Here is a 19,069-nt window from a genome sequence, read left to right as displayed (position 1 = left end):
AAACCTAGAAATCTAGAGAAAAAGCTATCTTGTCCATATCCAAGCGGGCAAAACACTGTACTACTATACCAGTACACACACTTCTGGAAAGATCTTTGACTGTCCGAGAATCCCGACACACACACATATTTATACACAAAAGTCTTAATTACCTGGGTTCCCCCTGAATACGTATGTATACTTATACTTGTACTCGTATCGAGGGCAAAGGAGATACATACGTACATACATACATATATGATTCTGGGACAGGAGGAAAAGAAAATATACGATGAAGAAAAGTAAGAAGTGAAGAAAAAAAGAAAAAAAAACAAGAAAATTGTTTTTCAAGAAAAGTTCGAAAAAATTATTTCCTCGGGAAGCATCCAAAAAAAAAAAAAAAAAAGGGTAACAAAATACAGGGAGTAACGAAGAGGGCAAGGGATGGTAAGGGCAAGGGGGGGTACGAGGGGTAAGGGAAAAAAACGTTAAGATAAATGAAAGGGGAAAATTCGAGAAGTCAAAAGAAAAAAAATCCAAGCAAAAAAAAGGGCCAGATGTAATCTGGTATCAATTCATAGCCGAGTTGATCGAGAGTATATATGTATAGTAACAAATTGAACACCCATGATCCTGGTTGGGTTTGTGGGGAGGGGAGGACTTTTCCTTTCGAATTGAAAGACGGCAATGATTTTATTGAATGGAAGAGAAAAAATTTCCGGGGGGGCCCTTTTTTGAAGATTTTGTTTTCTTTTTTCTCTTCCCCCCCTTTCCTTTGTTTTTATTTTTGGGCTTTGCTCTCTCCCAAATTAATTACCTTTCTTTCACAACAGCAAAAACAACGATAAACAACAATAACAGCAAACGAAGAGGGGACGTCGTTCCTCAGAGACATTACTTATTTCATTCCCTGTTACAGTCGCATTTATTCATTTTCCGGCTTCGCTTGATTCGGAAGAGGTTTTCGCTCAATAGGCCCTGTCGGCATCGGAGGGCTGCGAGATGGCTTTGGTGTTGCGGGCGCCGCTGCTACTGCGGGTGCTGATGTTGGCGCCGGTGCTGACACCTGATGTTTTTGCATTGGTGCCTGAGTCTGCACTTGCACTTGCGGTTGCTGCACTGGTGGTTGTGGTTTTGGTTGTTGCTGTTGTTGCGGCAGCATCGATTGAGCGGGGACACCTGGTGACTGTTGTGAATACCCTCCGAACCCAGCTGTGGCAGATGGCAGCGCAAATTGCTGTTGTTGTTGCCGTTGCTGACCCTGACCTTGTGGCGCTAGTGGTGCGGCATTATTGCCAGGCCTCATAGCAGCGCTTGTGCTATGGCTCCTCCGCCTATGCGCGGACGCAGACATGTGTGGCCTAGTCATGCCTCCAGGACCGTAGGGGCCGGGGCTCATGGAGCGCGGCTGAGGGATGCGTCCGGGACCGGGTGAGAGGGAGCGTGGCACCGGCGGGAACCTGGCGGGGGACATTGAACGGCCGCTCTGGTGGTGCGGATGGTTAGGATGGTGCGGGTGCGGATGTGGTGACTGGGGCGGGAATGTGCGGTAGCTGGATTGGGCGGGAGATGCTGGGGATGCCGGACGGCCGTTTGCAGGCGGTTGGAAGCGGGGGGTTGAGGGCCCGCTTTGGTTGGGGTTCGGCCCGTGGTAGGATATTTGGCTACTCATGGACATGGAGCGGCCACCGTCCGACGGGTAAGAGCCATGATGGTGGCCCATTGGTGGTGGGCCGCGGGGCCCGGGACTACCCTGACCACTAGATTGGTTACGGGGGCGGGGGCGGACTGGGCGGGACGAAAGGCAGGTTCGTGGGACCACGCCTTGACCAGAACGGTCGAGACGGACGCAGAGAGCCTATTCCTTGAAGTTAGAATTAAAAATATATATGTAAGGAACAGAAAGGGAAATGAATGAAACGTACCCAGCCATCGTCATATTCATGAACAAGACGTACAAGTTGTCCAGCTCTAAGTTCGAGTTCATCCTCCATTGAAGGGACAAAGTCCAGCTGGACGCGATGAACGTTAAGGGGTCCGGCCGCGCCTGCACCTGCACCTGCACCAGCACCAGCAACTGCAGCAGCTGTGGCAGAGTCCATGCTTATGGCGGGACTGTCTGGTGGAGGCGCATCACTTGCAGGACCTGGGCCGCCGAGTGGTAGTGCTTGGGGCTTGCCATCGTTCAAGCTACGGCGAACAGCAACGGCGCCAACAGCTCCAGCGGCAACGGCAGTGCCTACCGCAGCCACACCGGTACCCATGGTTTCTGGCGAAGGGTTATCGATATCTGAAATGGCAGGCGATGGCATATGGTCATTTGGCCCCATAGGGGCGGGCGTTGCAGGCGTTGGAGGCAATGATGTGGGCGGCGGGCTATCGAATGGATTCACCGGGTCGTTGAAGGGATTGGGATCATTATTGGACATTTTTGGTGGCGGTGCTGGCTTCTCTCCAGTAAGGTTGCGCGCAGCACCAGCTGCAACAACAACAGCGGCAGCTGAGCTAGGGGCAAGGCCCCCACCAAATGCATTTCCTGTCGTGGTGGGGCCTGCGCCAAAGTCGGGAGAAAACTGGGTAATCGGTCGAATGTTGAGCTGGGGAGCCGTTGGAGATGTCAAGGTTCGCGTTATTGAGGGAGGATCATAGCTGCCATTCGTAGGACCGGGACCAGAACCTGAACTGGCTGCAGCGCCAAATGGCTTTTCATTATCAAAGCGGGCCAATTCTGCTTTATCCTGTCGCTTCTTTTTCCGGATGAAAAACAACGCAGCGCCTGCAATCAAGCCCACGAGCAGGATGATTCCAATGGCCAATCCTGCCTTTGCGCCACCGGACATGCCACCGGAACCACTGGAGGAGGGGATCCCAGTTGGAGCGTCGGTTCCTTTTTGGCGCAGCTCAAACCCAGTGGGCGAACTGATGGGATCCGCATTGTCCGACGGTGATGTGGCCATAGTAGTTTGGGATGGCTTGCTGGGTTGCGAAGCATTCTTTGTCATCTTGGGTCGGTCAATTGGTGTAGAGGTTGGCGAAGTGCCTTTAGGCGTAGACCTGGGAGAGCCATTCTGCGGACGCCTGGTGGGACGAACCTGTGGGTGCCTCGTGGCTCGCATGGGAGGCCCCACGCCTGGAGTGCGTTGAGTGTAAAACCCACCGATGGGGCCTTCGAAGTCTGGAGGGAGTGTCACAAAAACGACATCAGGTGAAGGACGTTTCTGTTTCTTGGCCAGTTCCCTGCTGTGGGCGGCGTTGTGTCCATGTTTACGATGAGACATTGTGATGATAGGCGACGTGAGGTTGATATTAATACGACCCCCAGACAGATGTAGGCCGATATACAAAGAATGAAGGGAATGAATGAAACCGACGTAGTTTGCAGCAAACCAGTGCGCGCGCGAAGGTCGAAGAGGAATTTGTGACGTTGGTCAGGGCGAGGACGATCGACGATGGTGTCGATCTATATCGAAATAATTACATGAACAAACAAACCGATCGTATGTGTGAAATCGTAAAAAGGAATCAAAAAATCAAAAATCAAAGAAAACCAAAAAACCCGAGCAGCGAGCTTAGATGATTGTCCGTCCGTCCAGGTACAGTAGTCCAAACTTCTCCCGTGGAGGAAGAGCCGTCTGGGGAATGGGGAATGACTGTGGGAACCTGACTTGTATGACTCGCGAAGAGCGAGAAGAAAGAAAGACAACGAGCAACCAGGCAAGCAACAAGCAATGAATGAATGAATGAATGAATATTCGAATGGAAAGGAACGTGGGGAGGGAAAGATAGACGGGGCCTTCAAAACGGAGCAGGGGACGGGAGGTGAGAGAGAGGTGAGAGGAGAGGAGAAGAGAGGACAAGGGACTCAGGCAAGCGACAGGGATCGCAGGCTGAGCCAGCCAAGGACCGGCTGCCGGCGGGCGAAATGACGAGCAACATCTTCAAGCGAGGGCTCAACAGTGACGGGAAACGACTCCACAGCCATCGCCATGCCCAATGCTCACACGCTGAGCAATGAGACACGATCCAGATGGTGGGAGTGCTTCTTTCTTCTTCGTCGACTGGAATCCTCCCCAGCAAACAGTGGGTTCTGATCGTTCTGATCACACAGGAAACAGAGCAAAACAAAGTACCCGAAGCAAAAACAGCCAGCCAGTCAGGCCGCTGTTGTCGTCCTTCGTTCATCTCCCCTTCAAGTTCGCGCGCTCGTTTCTGGTGCATCTCAAACAGGCCGGTCCTGTCAGCCAACGAACTCCATGGCTGGGAAGAGGGCAGTCCACCGGCCCCGCCTCTCTAGCCTGCTTCGGGCATTGGCGCCAGGTACCTAAATTTTAAACTGGGCCCACTCAGGGGCACCTTGGACAAGGTAGCTCGTATTCGTCCTGGCTGGTTGTTGGGACGGGATCAGAGGGCGAAGAGATCTGGCGAGTAATAATCTTGAGTCGTTTTCCTTTTATGATCTGGTTGTTTGCCGGTTCGCTGTTCCTGTTGCAGGGACCCCTTCGGCCCTGATTATGTATTGTTGAATGCACCGGGTTCTTGTTTGAAGTTCGAGGTTGGAAGTATGAAGAACCCGTGATGGTGATGTGCTGGGACAGGCTGACGAGATCTGTTCCTTGCTGACGGCGAGCAGGATGACAATATTGGACGGCAAGCCCTGCACCCTTGGTCCACCTCAGGATAAGGGCAGAGGAAACTATCATCCTTCTCCCTCTGCTTCTCCCTCTGCTTCTTCCTCTTCTTCTTATCGATGTTGCACCGCCACCCGTCGTCATTTTTTTTTTTTTTTCGTTCCGCAAGTATTGACGAATGCATGTAACCACACGAATGTATGGTTGCATGAACATCTCGCCAACCCGGCCCCAGTCGAGCAAAGGATCGACGCGTGCTGACACCAGGACAAGGGTGCATCAACCTGGATGCTGCTGCGATCATGAACACCTCATCTTTCATTCCATCTGATGCCGCGGGGCTCCGGGGCCTGGCATTCTCTAGGGCACTTAACAATCTATAGAGAGAGGGTTTTGCAAAAGTTCGTTCCTGCCCTAGTAAATTACCTTGAATTTATATTTCACATCGTGGAAATGCTAATAACAGGCTTCCTGCCTTGGAACCATGTGTAAGGTTTTAGTTATAGATGCCGAGTAAATCACCTGTAGAACCCCCTGAAAAAGTAGGCATCAATGAGCATAGCTAACAGCCACTTGTGAAATGATTACCATCGAACTTACGAGTGTGAGAATGCACTTTTCAAGTGCATTTCCCGTACTCCGTATGTCATGCAATGTAATATCACGAAATAAATCCATACAACCCTAGTGGCTTCTGGCCGTGTGTAATTTAATATCCACAGGCGCCAAACAACGACGCGAAATAAAAACAAAGCAGAACAAAAAAGGTAAAAATTCCCCGTGTGACCTGTTATTGGGCTGGTTTCAGCTCCACTTTTCTCGAGAAATGTTCGCGATCACATCCTGCGAAAGTTAAATAAACAACCATCCAAAAAAATACTATTCTGTATATGGGAGTTGAGATACATTTTTCTTTTGATGATTCTCAAGTGCCAATCCAAGAGAGGCGGAAACGGAGCTTTCGCCGGATGAGATACGGTGGGAGAAATGGAGTGCACAGCCAGCAGGAAGCAGCAGCGGGTAAGAAGAAGAGAAGCAGAATGATGAATGATTATGGCAGAAATGAATCTTCAGAACTTATGATGTAAATGAGTATATGTCCGCGGTACGATTCCATTGTTTGCTAAGGGGGAAAAAGTAAAAAAGAAAAAAAGGAAAGCAGCCCCCTGCCCTGGCTGATAAACCTCGACATTATCAGGTCGGATTATCTATCCGTCTGGATAATCTGTTATTGCTTCACACTTGTCTCGAAGCTCAAGTACGGATGTTCCAAAGCCTATGATATGATTATCATGTTTTTTTTTTTTGCCTTGTTAGCTGCGTTCTCGACGCTTACGTGTTTGCTATATCCTAAGCGATTGAGCATATATATATATATATATATATATGTGCAGCGCCAGGTTATAAGTATTGGCAACCCTCACGGCTTTTTTGCCACAAAAAGGCACCATGATTGGAGTGGGGTTTGTCAATACTTATTGCGGGCACTGTATATATGTATATTGCATCTCCCAATCTAATATCAAAACATATAAAAGAAAGGGATAAGATGGGAATGCTCTCTTTATCTTATCTTCTTTTCCTTTCTTATGGTTGTCCACGTACCTCAGCAGCTGACAGCCTCTCGCTACTCTCATACTGCACCAGTTTACTGACCAGATCGCGCCCGTTGGATGATGCGCCGCTTAGTATTTCCGTCCACGGTTTCGGTGGATATTCCTTGAACTGTATCTTTCCCCAATCGGGAAGGGTTTTGTTTGACTTTTTTTATTTATTGCGTGTGTTGTGTTTCACGGGTTGGGCTGTTGTTAGCTTCCCGTTTTCCAAAAGCAGATGAATGGAAGTGAAATACGCACGAGAGATAATACGAGAGAGACGATGGGTAAACGACAAATCTACCCAGTATCAAAAAAGGGAAACAAACTCACAGGCCATGACTCTCCATTCGGCGTCCCCAGCTTCACAAAAATCGACTGCAACAACGCCAGTTCACTCCCCAACTCCCCCGCATCAAAAAGTGGACAGTGGTTGATATCCATCGCCTCCGCAACCACGCAGCCAGCCGCCCACATATCAAGGCTAGTGCCGTACCTCTTATCCCCAAACAGGATCTCAGGAGGCCGGTAGCACGTCGTGCCCACATCGGAGATTTTCTTAGCCGCGTCTTCAGAGCCCTCGTCGGCGGGTGACCAGGCGATTCCAAAATCGGCCAAATACGCCGGCCCGTTCGGGTCGCGCAGGAGGATGTTCGACGGCTTGACGTCCCGATGGATGATCCCCTGTGAATGGACGTAGGCGAGCGCGCGGAAGAGATCTCGCAGGTGCTGCCGGATTTGATGCGCCGAGAGCACGTTGCGGTGCAGCAGCTCATCGAAGTGTAAGGGCATGAATGGGAAGACGAGGATGAAGTGGCCGCCTGGTTCGGTGAAGGTGTCGAGCAGTGGGATGACGTTGGGGTCTGAAAGGGCGCTGAGGATTCGCGCTTCGCGTTTCGAGTCGTGTGGCGGTGACATCATATGCGGCGTGGTCAGCTTAAGCGCCACGGTTGCTCCCGTGCTTGTTTTCGCTTTGTATACCACGGAGAATATGCCTTCTTGGTGGTATATGGCGTTCTCGTACGGGCCGATTTTTTTCCCGCCAGAGGCCGGGGGAGAGTGCGTGTCTGGCGCTTCATTTACATTTTCATCGTCAATGGCGTCGGGCACATTGATAGGGAAGGCGGGCTGCTCTCGATTATCCAGGTCGTCAATGGCCTTTTGACATTCGGATTGATACTGTTCCTGTGGATGATATCGTTATTTTCAAGTTTCTCTCTCTCCCTCTCTCTTTTTTTTCCCCCTCGCCTTTCTTATGTTTCGGACCAGGAGGAGAAAAACGTACTTTACTTGGAGCCTGGCTGAAAGCATTATTTTCTAGCTTCGTTGCCTCTGCATGAGCTTCCGAGAAATTGTCGGACGGCACCGCGCGTTGGTACGCCGCAATTCTTTTCACCGTGGATAGTTGATAGCCTGTAGTTGAGCACAGCTGTTACCCCGTCAGAGACATCGAGTGAAGGTTCCAAGAACTTACATTAATCTTAGATTCGATAAGCGATCTGCAAACCCGATATCCGACTTCCAGCCAGAATTGGATGTCATTTTTGTGTTTCGCTCTTCAATTTTGCTTCAATTTTGCTTTTGTAGCGTGATATGTCTAGCGGGATGGCTTCGGGTGCGGGGGAGTGTTAGTCGCGTAGCGCGAATCATAAAAGTATAACTGGCATGAGAATCATGAGCTGTGGCATCCGTAAGGCCATAGGGCTTCTTCTTTAACGAACATCGATGTGTCATTTGAGAATTGCAATCGTACGCCAGTCCGACGAATAAACAAAGGTCTATCTCATTTTCATTTTGATGGACTAGAGAAAAGGGGACATCCGTGGATAAATATAAATGTCACGTGATAATGTCATTACCTCGTCTTGGCGCGTTCCCGATCGGGCAAAGGAGAACTGCTTCCTCCAACTTCCTCTCCATCACCATCATCCTCCGACCACAGTTCGGAGTGGCCCTCCTGCTATCTTCCCCCGTTCTTTTCTTTTACTTTTGCTCTACGCGATTGCATTTGCATTTGCATATCCTTGCTGTGCGTTGCTACGCTCGCATAAATTTGTCAGATATGTTTTTATAGATTGTACCGGCTTCGCGGGATTCGTCATCGGATTGATACCGTGTATTGATCATGGAATTGTCGCGACAAGAGTATCCGGCAATTGTGGTGAGCAAAAATGCCTCTGGGAACGAGATATGTTTGGTTTGCTTGTGTGTTTTGTCGGCTGGACGTTGCTAATGAACAATGCTTTGGTTAATAGCCCTCGTTAAGCCCTACCCATGCTTCATCCGTCCTTACCGAACGCATACGATTGATTAACAAGATAAATTCAGATATTGCGGACTGGCTTTCGGTACTGTTCCCCCTCGCCTGTTATTTTTAATTTTTAATTTTTTTGTCGGATCTCAATGGAGCGCTATTGAGCAGAACTTATATCGAGTGCGAACTTACAACTTAACCTAGGAACGGCGACGAGTGGAAGATGCATATGTTTTGGGTCTTCGGAGGCTCGCGCGACGGCCACTGCAAGATGGTTCCGCAGCGTTGGGGTAAGCATTTAGCCCAGCGGTGCGACGTTGATCATTAAATAGGTTGTTAATCGGGATTTTTGTTCCTCTTAGAGTTTTTCAAACTCCTTGGCAACGCATCCTTGCTGCTACTGAAATTTTAGCCGAGTCCCATGAGACCCTTTCGCATGCGATCGAGGTGGACGTTGAGAGGCCTTTGAAGGAATATGCTAGCAGGAATAGTGATATGAAATCCCTCTCAACCATGCAGCAGGAGCTATCGAATCTGGCCAAGGAAGTTGAATCTGCGAAGAAGAAGGCCGACAAATTAAAAGACAAGGGTCCGAAGGCTGCTGCAAAAAACTCGAGTGCCGTTTCCGCTGCGCAGGAGATGGCACAACAATGGGAATCGAGAGCGCCTTTTGTCTTTGAACAGCTCCAGGCTGTTGACGAACACCGCCTGAACCACCTCAGAGACCTTCTCACCCAGTACGAGACTCATGAGTCAGATCATATCGAAAGAACAAGACGATCCACTGAGAGTTGCCTTAACGCGCTATTAAACGTTCAGACCGACGAAGAGATCAGGGCGTTTATGACAAAGGCAACGGGTGGAAGGGCCTTTGTATCGAGAACATCGAATGCTCCTGCGACTACTTCACCCCCATCATCTAGGCCGGATCCAATGGCAGTAGCAGCATCAACAGCGGCAGGGCCTTTACCTCCGCCTCCTAGAATTCATGACGATGCGTCCAGCGAGCGTTCCGGTCGGTCGAATCAAGATAGACTTGGCCCTGGTGAGTAAATCACTTTTCGGCACTGAGATCGCTGTGGAAAAGAAAAAAAAATCTAACCAACAAATAGCACCAGAGCCAGTTGCTCATATGAGGCTTGGTGGCCTGAAGCGTTTGGGTACTGTCATGGGCCGAAGAAAGAGCGTTGTACATCATTCAACTGGGAGCGCAAGTTCTCCAGAGAGGAAATTCCGGTCTCCATTCACGGCGTTCCGAAAACCGGAAGCGACTCGAAACTTTCACCCAGTCGATATGCAGCCTAACGCTGGCGATTATCTAGCGCCTATTTCTTCGAGGGATGATCCGTCACTGCGCCGTCCTGCTTCCTCGCCTCGAGGGACGGCTCGCAGCGAGTCGATTTCAGCGTCGCATCAGCGGCCAGCGACTCCCAACGGTGCTGTTTCTCCCGATGAGAAAACCGAACAAGAGATTCCCTCGAAGGAGGTCAACTCCTCGGACCAAGCGTCAACCCCAGCCCAAGTATGATGATTACTTTCTCAAATTTCACGCTCTGTTTTGCTGACTTTCTATAGCCACCTAAGATAGACGTTGAGGGATATTCCGAACGGCCAGATAGTCTTGACGAAATATCTCGAATTCGAAGAGAAGCTGAAGCGTATGTTTCCTCTCTACTTTTCGAGGGTTTTCAACTGACTTACAGACGATTAGCACCGAAGAGCCCGGTCTTAACCTCACCATCCGTGACCAACCTATCGAGGAGGACGAAAGCGAAGCGAAAATGGCTTTGAACGAGGTGGCGAATACCTTGCGATTGGTGAGTCGAGTCGTTGCTCGCTATTTAGACACTACGAAGCTGACTCAATGTTATAGAAAGCACAGCAATCAGGCCTATCTCGTGGGGTTGGAACATTGCGTGGGCGTCGAGACGTTAGAAACACCATTTTTGTCCCAAATCAACCTGGCGAAGATTCAGGCTCGGGCCCAGTTCCTGGCCTAGTTGCTGGACCAGCTCCTGTCACGCCATCGTATACTCCTAGGACTGTGACATCTCCTGGAAGTCACGATGACCATACCTTGTCCGATACAACATCAATCAATTCATCACAAACCCTCCATAGTCTTTCCGGGCCTGTTTCACATCCTGATATGCCCGAACCTGGCCTCAACGCATCCATCGTGGAAACGGTCAGTGCTTGGTTTTCTGACGGCGTAGTGACCCGTTCCTTCGTCGTGGGAGAATTGGCTATGACGTATAACTCGACCGTCAACGCCCCTTCTGATTCTACGCTTGTCCGCCTAAATAATTTCCACATTTTAGAAAAGGTTGCGGCCAACCCTGTCCTCGCTACAGAAGTCGGGAATTCCTTAAAAGGCAAGGAGAAGGAAAAGGAGCTCGGCGACGAGGAGAGGAAAGGAGAGTATCTGATATCGCTTCCAACTATCGCACGTCCGACTCCTACGGTTGCTTTTAAATATCAAGTACATCTCGATCCTTCTAATTTATCTGCCTATTCACCAGTTATATTTAACCCTGTTTGGAATTTGGAAGAATTCCAAGCCAGCGTTATCATTACTTACTCAATAAACCCCAATTTCGTTTCTGCAATGCCATCCACACGTATCACACTTCAGAATCTTGTTCTCACTGTCAACCTGGACCTATCCCCGCAAGAAGACGAAACTACCAAACAGCCACGAGAAGTTGCTCGGGCTACGGGAGCAGTTATGTATCCAAATACCGGCGCTACATTCCGTCGCAAGATATCAGCCGTAACATGGAAACTACCAGAATTGGAAATAGGCAGCGAAGGCGACCAACGATTCCTCGCTCGATTTTCAACCACAGTAAGTGGGCCTCGGAAGGGGAAAGTCGATGCCAAATTCGATGTCACGAATGCCAACAATGGAGAAAGATTGGGTATCAGTGTTCAAAATTCCACCAGCGAGCAGAAGGAGAAGAAGGCTGACGACCCCTTTGCCGATGAGTCTCTGGTGATGAGTAATGGGGCGACTTCACCTGAACACTTGCCCACCTCGAAGACATGGGAAGAAGTGCCCACACGACGAAAACTGGCAGCTGGGCGGTATACCTCTGTTGATTAAAAAAATCCTGCTTTCTTTTTTTTCTTTGTTATTTTCTTCTGCATCAATGCTATTTGTTCCGTTTCGCCAATGTCGAGATTCAGAATGAGCGACATGATCGTCTTCAACATGTTTCGCCGTACGAAGCCGTCCTTCCCACTATCATGTGCACATCGTTGCAGCAAAAATATTTTTTGTCTGGAAAAATCTCCTTTGATCGAGGATACAAATCCTAATCGTAAAACCACCGAGTGATGTGGGAAATTTTGCATCCTTCAGGAGAGAATCGGGTTTAACGGAAAGCATATTGGACGGAACAATAAAGAATTCCCCTCATACCCCTGTCTTTGTTTAATGCGCATCACCACGCATTTGAGCCACATTATTATCCTCTGGTTATACTTTTGTTCTTTGGCTTTTTATTCCCTGGTTTTTCTCTCCTTTCCTTTCCTTTCCTTTTTGATTTTCGGCTTGTCACTTTCGAACTTGCTAAAGCATGAAGATTTAATTTGAGTAAAATTAATCTTTAACTGCCACAAGTTTTTTCTTGGGCCATTTTTCACCATTCCCTCTTTCCCCTCCACCATTCTTGTAGGTATTGGCTAATCCTCATTTTTTTTTTTTTTTTTTTTTTTTTTTTTTTTGTTGTTGTTCTTCCACATCCATCACTTTCTCTCCTCGCATCTCCCTCCTTTTTGTTTCTTTTGTAGTCCGACGTTTATGTAATAAAAATTAATAACTATGCCTACCTATATAGGGAAAAACACAAAACAGGCCACGGTCCTGATATTTCCTACATGATATCAAATGTGTGTGAACATGAACCGTTGATTTAGAAGAGATTAAATTGTGCTTGAACGCCGTGGCGTTCGTCATAACTTGTATAGTCAGTGCAAAGATAAAGATAACTAGCTGACATATTCAGGGACCATGGGGCTAAAAGCATCCCGAACAAAACTTTCCATAAATCTTAAATATTAACTTTATGGAACCCAAGAAAGGGCTAGGGTTAAAGGGACTATTGACTGGCTGTTGGATAAAAAAACACAGCAATCTATCTGAATGGTGAAAACGTTGCAGGCGGGATCAAAAAGCGGGCTATCCGCTAAATCAAAGAACAATGTAATTCAGGTCATAGCAATAAACCGCGTGGGAATCAAGAGACCCAAAAAAGAAGAGTAAAAAAAAAAAAGGTCACTGATTATTATACATCTCGAAATCTCACACTCTCGCAGCCCTCGTCGTCTTGTCATAAAAGTCAAGCGTCATGGCCGCCAGGAAACAAGGGATATCCTTCCGCTCCTCCACCCAAAACTTGATCAGATTCCGAATCTCCATAGCAAATAGACTGTTCGGACCACCCGAGATCTTCATCGTGCCATTTTCGCCATCAAAGATTATGGAATTCTCCTCTCCATCACCCATGCTCCCAGGGCCCCGCGCATCGGGAGATGCATCACGATCTCCGTGTCTGTAGGCTGGAGACAGATGGAACATAGATGTCACGCGGACGCGGCCATTGGGCAAAAAGTCAAGCTTGTACCCAAGAACTGACGCCACGGCTTCCCGGAATTCGGACGATTTTGCAGTCCATATCTCCTTTAAGCGTCGCATACGTTTCTCCTTTTCCGCAACGGTCTTCTCCATCTCGCGGAGCTCCAGCTCTTTGCTCTCGAGGGTGGAGACGGGTACCACTTTGACGTTCGAGCGCTCGTTGCGCAGCTGAGTCAGAAGGTCGCGATTCTCCGCGCGGAGGACCGCAAGAGTGGACAGTTTGACTTTCTCAGCTTCTGCAGTGGGGTTGGAGCGGAGTTCAAGGATGCGTGTTCGGGATTGGGCTTGGAGAGTGGATAGGTGGGATTTCACAGCCTCGAGTTCGCGTGTGCGTAATTCTATTGATTGTTCGGCTTTTGAAAGGCTGTCTTGCAGAGTGCGGTTTTTCCGGGTGAGTACAGCGAGCCTCTCATTTTCTGCGTCACTATCCGCTGGCGACAGAGGGCGTTTAGTTCCGCGTGGAGCATTGGGATCCTCTGCGGGTGACTTTTCTTGTTTTGATAGCTCTTCATGGAGCTTATGAAGTTCTTCACGATGCTCGCTGAGGAGGTTTTCAAGGTGAGCTATGTGGTCAGACTTTTGCTGATCCAAGTTGGACTCGTCCGGGTTCATCGTGGTTTCTTCTTTGTCGAAAGTTTTTAGCTGTGCACGGAGATATTCCACTTCTCTCATTGCTAGTGTGCGTTGGCGTTCTAATCGAGTCTTCGCACGAGAATCAAAGCTATTTCCAACGGAGCCACCTGCACGTAGTTTTGCGATCTCTTTTTGAAGATTCGATTTCTCCGTTTCCAGGTTTTGTACCAACTCAGCCTTTTCGGCTACCTCGGTTTGAATAGTGCCCACTTTATTAAGCAGCGATGCATTTTCAATGCGCGCTTGGACAAGAGCTCGTGCAACCTCTTCCGGGGACTCGAATTCAGGATCTTGGCCGTCCGGCTGTAGCAAATTGGTCCAAGACCTCCGTTCATCCTCCAAAACTTGATTTTGGATTTGCACGTTCCTAAGCTCCACCTCCACCTCTTCCATTAGATGCAACCGGTTCTCAAGTGCCTTTTTCTGTTCCTCCACTACCTCAACATTTTTATGTGATTTCCGTAGTGGCCGTAATTCGGCTTCCAAACGCTTGACATAGGCTAATTGCTCCGAAAGTTCGCGTTTTAGAACATTGAGAGTCTCCGAATCAGCTCCTTCAGATTTTAACCTTATATTCTCACTTTCGAGAGCCCCAGCATCGGCTTCCCTTTGAGTTAATTTATCCTGAACGATCTGCAGGCTTTCTTTCGTCCGGTGAAGGTCGGTCTGAACTTCGTCAAGGGTTTTCTGAAGCGATGATCGAATTGCGTCCAATTCATTAATCTGATGCTTAAATTGCCGTTCCTGGTCCGACAGCTGGGATTGGGCATCAGCGATCTCTTCCTGGAGCGACCGGTTATGATCCTCCAAACTTCGTATTTGTTTATCAAAAGCTGCCTTCTCATTGATCGTAGATTCCTGTACCGTTTTTAGCTCGGTTGCGAGCGCCTCGATTTTATGCTGGGCTTTGTTACTACTGCTCTCTGCTGCCTAATTTGAGGGCGCGTGTTGTTAGACTTGTGTTGAAACTGAGAATTCAGATTGCTCGCTGTCGAAAAAAAAGAGAAGAAAAGAATATCCAACCTGTGCCCTTCTAAAGTCAGCATCCGCTCTAATTTGTAATTCGCGAAGTCCCTTCTCATGGTGAAGAGCTGTAAGATCACGCTCCTGTTTCAAATTGTCTAGCTCATATCGCAAAGTGCTAATTTGCACGCGTAGCTCCTCGTTTCCGGCATCTACCACTCGCTTATCAACGACTTGTTCAATTTCAATATACAGGAATATCGCAAGAGGTGAAACTGACCTGGTTTTGGTGGCTTCCCAGAGAGGATACTCTGTCTGAATGACGCATTTCCACTACCACCACCACCACCGCTAGCAGAGGACAGAGACGGCGACGAAGCTCCGGCTATAAAATCGTACGACGGCTGGGTGGTATTGAACCTGCTAGTATTCATCTGGAGTAGTTAGTTTGACTTTGGTCAGCTTAATTTCTTTCCGAGCGACGAAGAATGAGAACACATTCTGTTTATTTTGACATTATATGCCGCGACGTATTCAGTGGGTGAAACAGGAACATCTGATCAGGTCTCCCACATGAATCACGACGGGGAATATCAGAGGTCTGGAATACATTAAAAGTAGTCTCTTACCTTGATCGTCAAGCCAGCATATCCTAAGAAGTTGGATAGCTGCCCTCAGTCCGCCATCAAATGGATCCCCTGCTCCTTCGATGAGTCGTGAAATCATCGCGCAAAGAATACAAACTCCAAACTCTTCACCAGCCACAGCTGCTTATGTCATTCAACTCAGGCTTGGTTGGGGCGGAACACTCCACCGCGGCTCCGCCATCTTATTTCAACCTCCTTTCCATGGGTCACTGGTACCCTTGGTCCGGAGCAGAAACTGTTAAGACTACACCGTGTTAAAATGGAACTGAGAACACATGGCCTTAAAGATGGGCCGTTTACCCTGGTGGCCAAAGTGCGAACTTCACCAAAACAAATACCATGGAAACACTGAATCCAGAGCGTTTGAGAAGCACAGCCCGATATCTGTTTGCAATCAATAACTAATGGAGATTATTAGAAACGCCCTTTCAGGGGCCCAGAAAATAACCCAGAAAATGCATTATCATCCACTGAATCATTATCGATCTTGATCTAGGCGCGGTGCCGTGCGCCGCGCATCCAGCCCGGATCCTCAATCAAAGCTGCCCGGTTGTATCAATGGCAGAATGGGAGCCAGAACTGACCCCTGAAACAGCCGCTCGGATTGGCGGATCATTGCCGAAACAGGATACAGATGTAGAGCCACATCATGCACTGGAACCAGCCAGACCATGGCCACTGATCGATGATGCCAAATTCATATCTTCCACCACAACAAACTTTCTTTCTGGAGGCCATGTGAAGAGCTTCCCTCTGGGGTCAAGTTACCAAGTTGATTGATCACCCCACACCATGCGGCCAGATGTTCAAAGATGTTCTTCCGAGGTATCCGATACACAGTTCATATCTAGGTTTTATATACCAACCTCCAGCCATACATGCGAACCCCTAGGGCCCTCTTTTTTTGACATGCTTTGCTTGCCTTTCGGCTGTGTTCGTTTGGGCCCTATGGCTATAATCCAGACGTAGGATAATGGCAGACTTGAACAGTGATGGAGAGCGGTAAGCCACATTCTCCATTTGGAAAATAGTTAGAATAATGAAGAATACAAGCTAACTTGCGCAATTTGCGGCTGTAGCGATTCCCTAGAGCAACTCAATCCCCAGCAGCGCTTCCTTGATCACCCAGAGACGAGTAGCGAAGTGCTCGATGATGAGGAGCTGGGCCTTAAATATGTCGGGAAACCTAAACGTGGACGTTCACTAGTTATTCTGTGGGCTTTTATTCTCATTGTTTGTTGCTTCCTACAAACTGTGTTTGTGGCCAAATGTGAGTGAGCTTACAACCTTATCCTCATGATTCGTTAATTTCTGTTTGTGGCACACTCATATTGAAATTTGGAGCAAATGAATCAAATCGTGTGTTTGCTGGACATGTACTGACTCGATGTTACAGATTCGAAGGGAAAGCATTATTATTCATCGGAGTCAGACTTATGTCTGTCTCCCGAGTGCATTCATGCATCTTCTTCATTTCTTCGCAACATGCACCCCAATCCCGATTCGATTGATCCTTGTACGAATTTCGATCAACTTGTTTGCGGGGGTTTTTATGAGGAGGACATTCCATATGGCCAGAGCTCCGTTTCCACGCTGTCGCAGGTGGAGGATCGAGTCCAAACCGCGTTACGCCATATTCTGGAAAATCCCCGCACTAATATGAGTGAAAATTTCATCACACTTGAGACTTCATATAACGCTTGTATGAATAAAACACGGCTGGAGGAAATCGGGGCAGCACCATTACAGAAGCTGGTGGACAGTGTCAAACTCGACGCCGATAATCAAAATAGCCTCGCCGATGCCATTATCTCTCTAATTGATATAGGAACTAGTTATCCTATCGATTTTGGCGTTGATGTGTGTGTTTCCTTATTAACATTCTGTGTTTGCTCTAGTTCTGACAATATATAGGCTGATTCAACAAATCCCGATGCGGTTATCGTATTCGTAGCTCTCACAACACACGTTGGGTTACCGTCGCCGCATCTTTACAACGCCACGAATGTTATTGAGCTGTACGCGAAAGTTATGGAACTGGTATTGGGGGATTTTGGGGGGTCAGATGCGGCTTCTGTCGTAGACTTCGAGAAGAAACTAGCGGAGATACATATTAACGCTCGGGGTTCTACAGTTAAATACTCATTGGCTGATGCCCAAGCACTGTTGCCGCAAATATCCCTCGAACGAATAATATCTGCCAAGGCACCCATCGGCTATAAGGCTGAGCAAATCGTAATCTATCAGCCAGAATCTTTTAAACAGCTCTCTAAACTCCTTGCTGATACTCCAACACCTATCCTCAACTCGTTCCTCAAATGGAAAGTGATCCAGAACTATGCTTCAGATATTGAAGATCCCATTATCAAGCCATACCGACGATTTCACAATGCTCTTTCTGGCAAAGACCCTGACTCCGTTGGAGAGCGGTGGAGGAAATGCGTTTCTGCCGTAAATACTGACCTAGGATGGATTCTGAGCAAGTTCTTCATTGAAAAGGCTTTTTCTGAGGAAGCAAAAAAGTTTGGCGACCAAATTATATCGGACATCAAGGAAGTGTTTGTGGAAACTCTTGAGGAAACAACGTGGCTATCCGACCACGTCAGAAAGGAGGCAATTGAAAAAGTTGGAAACATTGTACCGAAAGTCGGATATTCAAGTAAGAGCCCAGATGTCCGCAACGCGGAGGCTCTGAAGAACTTGTATAAAGATCTGACCGTTACGGACGCCTTTTTCGATAATCGTGTCCGTGCACAAAAATTCCTCGCCACAAAATACTGGTCCAAGCTAGGAAAGCCAACTAATCGGGATGCATGGGAAACCACGATGCCCACTGTTAATGCGTACTACAACCCAACAGGCAATGATATCGTTTTCCCTGCCGGTATTATGCAAAACCCTATGTTCTATCATCCATTTATACCTAAATACCTTACTTACGGCGCTTTTGGGTCGGTGGGCGGTCACGAGCTTACGCATGGTAAGTTATTCAGTCCAGGACCTCCATCCATTATGATTAATTGACCAAGTGTCCTTGCTAACGGATAAATTAGCTTTTGATAACTCGGGCAGACGTTATGATGAGCATGGAAACAAGACGAATTGGTGGGATAACAGGACGATGGAAGAATTCACAAGTCGCGCCGAGTGCTTTGTTAAACAATACTCAAATTTCACGATTGAGGGCCCAGACCAGAAAATATTGAAAGTCAACGGCATGCAGACCCTAGGTGAAAACATTGCAGACGCAGGCGGCTTGAAGGCCGCCTACCGTGCATGGAAGAAACGCGAGGCTGCCTCCCCATCGCAGTCTCTCCCTGGGCTTGGAAATTATACGCATGAACAACTTTTTTTCATATCGTTTGGCTCGGTCTGGTGTGCAAAGATGACGCCACAGGCAGCGGCGATACGAGTACAGACGGATGTGCATTCACCCCAATTTGCTAGGATTTTGGTACGTTGACAAATATTTCATCCCCACTCCACTCCCTAAGTGCTTCTCCCCATGAGTCTTTTAAAAGCGTAACCCAAATAATTGACCACAATTTCCCCCAAACCCCTTTTCAACCTGCGCGTTTTCAAACATGCTTGTCAGAGAACAAGAAGACAACTCAATTCTATACCTTCTACTGACACGATCATGACAATATAGGGAACCGTGGCGAACTCTCCACAATTCAGAGAAGCGTTCAACTGCCCTGTTAAGGAGCCGACGTGCGACTTATGGTAAT

The 19,069-nt window shown here is 48.1% G+C and overlaps 5 protein-coding genes across 5 annotated transcripts; 2 read left to right on the top strand and 3 right to left on the bottom strand.

Annotated features, from left to right (window-relative positions):
* Positions 1-904: 904 nt before the first annotated feature.
* On the bottom strand, positions 905-3,257 carry HCAG_06688 (predicted protein; the record flags this gene model as incomplete). Its single annotated transcript, XM_001539033.1, has 2 exons — positions 905-1,837; positions 1,905-3,257. 2 exons carry the CDS (start codon positions 3,255-3,257, stop codon positions 905-907), a joined length of 2,286 nt encoding a protein of 761 aa, XP_001539083.1.
* A 2,578-nt stretch (positions 3,258-5,835) lies between these two features.
* On the bottom strand, positions 5,836-7,744 carry HCAG_06687 (conserved hypothetical protein; the record flags this gene model as incomplete). The annotated part of the gene is made up of 5 exons (XM_001539032.1): positions 5,836-5,883; positions 6,213-6,368; positions 6,536-7,387; positions 7,488-7,590; positions 7,677-7,744. 5 exons carry the CDS (start codon positions 7,742-7,744, stop codon positions 5,836-5,838), a joined length of 1,227 nt encoding a protein of 408 aa, XP_001539082.1.
* Positions 7,745-8,373: 629 nt separating this feature from the next.
* Positions 8,374-11,562, top strand: HCAG_06686 (conserved hypothetical protein; the record flags this gene model as incomplete). Its single annotated transcript, XM_001539031.1, has 7 exons — positions 8,374-8,399; positions 8,661-8,746; positions 8,869-9,501; positions 9,569-9,978; positions 10,032-10,114; positions 10,168-10,273; positions 10,330-11,562. The coding sequence occupies 7 exons, from the start codon at positions 8,374-8,376 to the stop codon at positions 11,560-11,562; spliced, it is 2,577 nt and encodes an 858-aa protein (XP_001539081.1).
* A 1,200-nt stretch (positions 11,563-12,762) lies between these two features.
* On the bottom strand, positions 12,763-15,417 carry HCAG_06685 (conserved hypothetical protein; the record flags this gene model as incomplete). Its single annotated transcript, XM_001539030.1, has 4 exons — positions 12,763-14,586; positions 14,752-14,924; positions 14,972-15,076; positions 15,321-15,417. 4 exons carry the CDS (start codon positions 15,415-15,417, stop codon positions 12,763-12,765), a joined length of 2,199 nt encoding a protein of 732 aa, XP_001539080.1.
* Positions 15,418-16,823: 1,406 nt separating this feature from the next.
* HCAG_06684 (hypothetical protein) lies at positions 16,824-19,068 on the top strand (the record flags this gene model as incomplete). Its single annotated transcript, XM_001539029.1, has 4 exons — positions 16,824-17,198; positions 17,253-18,318; positions 18,392-18,792; positions 18,991-19,068. The coding sequence occupies 4 exons, from the start codon at positions 16,824-16,826 to the stop codon at positions 19,066-19,068; spliced, it is 1,920 nt and encodes a 639-aa protein (XP_001539079.1).
* Position 19,069: the final 1 nt, after the last annotated feature.

Source organism: Histoplasma capsulatum, genomic scaffold (assembly GCF_000149585.1).
Source record: "Histoplasma capsulatum NAm1 scaffold_6 genomic scaffold, whole genome shotgun sequence".
NCBI classification, from domain to species: domain Eukaryota; kingdom Fungi; phylum Ascomycota; class Eurotiomycetes; order Onygenales; family Ajellomycetaceae; genus Histoplasma; species Histoplasma mississippiense.
This window is presented reverse-complemented; position numbering and strand designations above follow the sequence as displayed.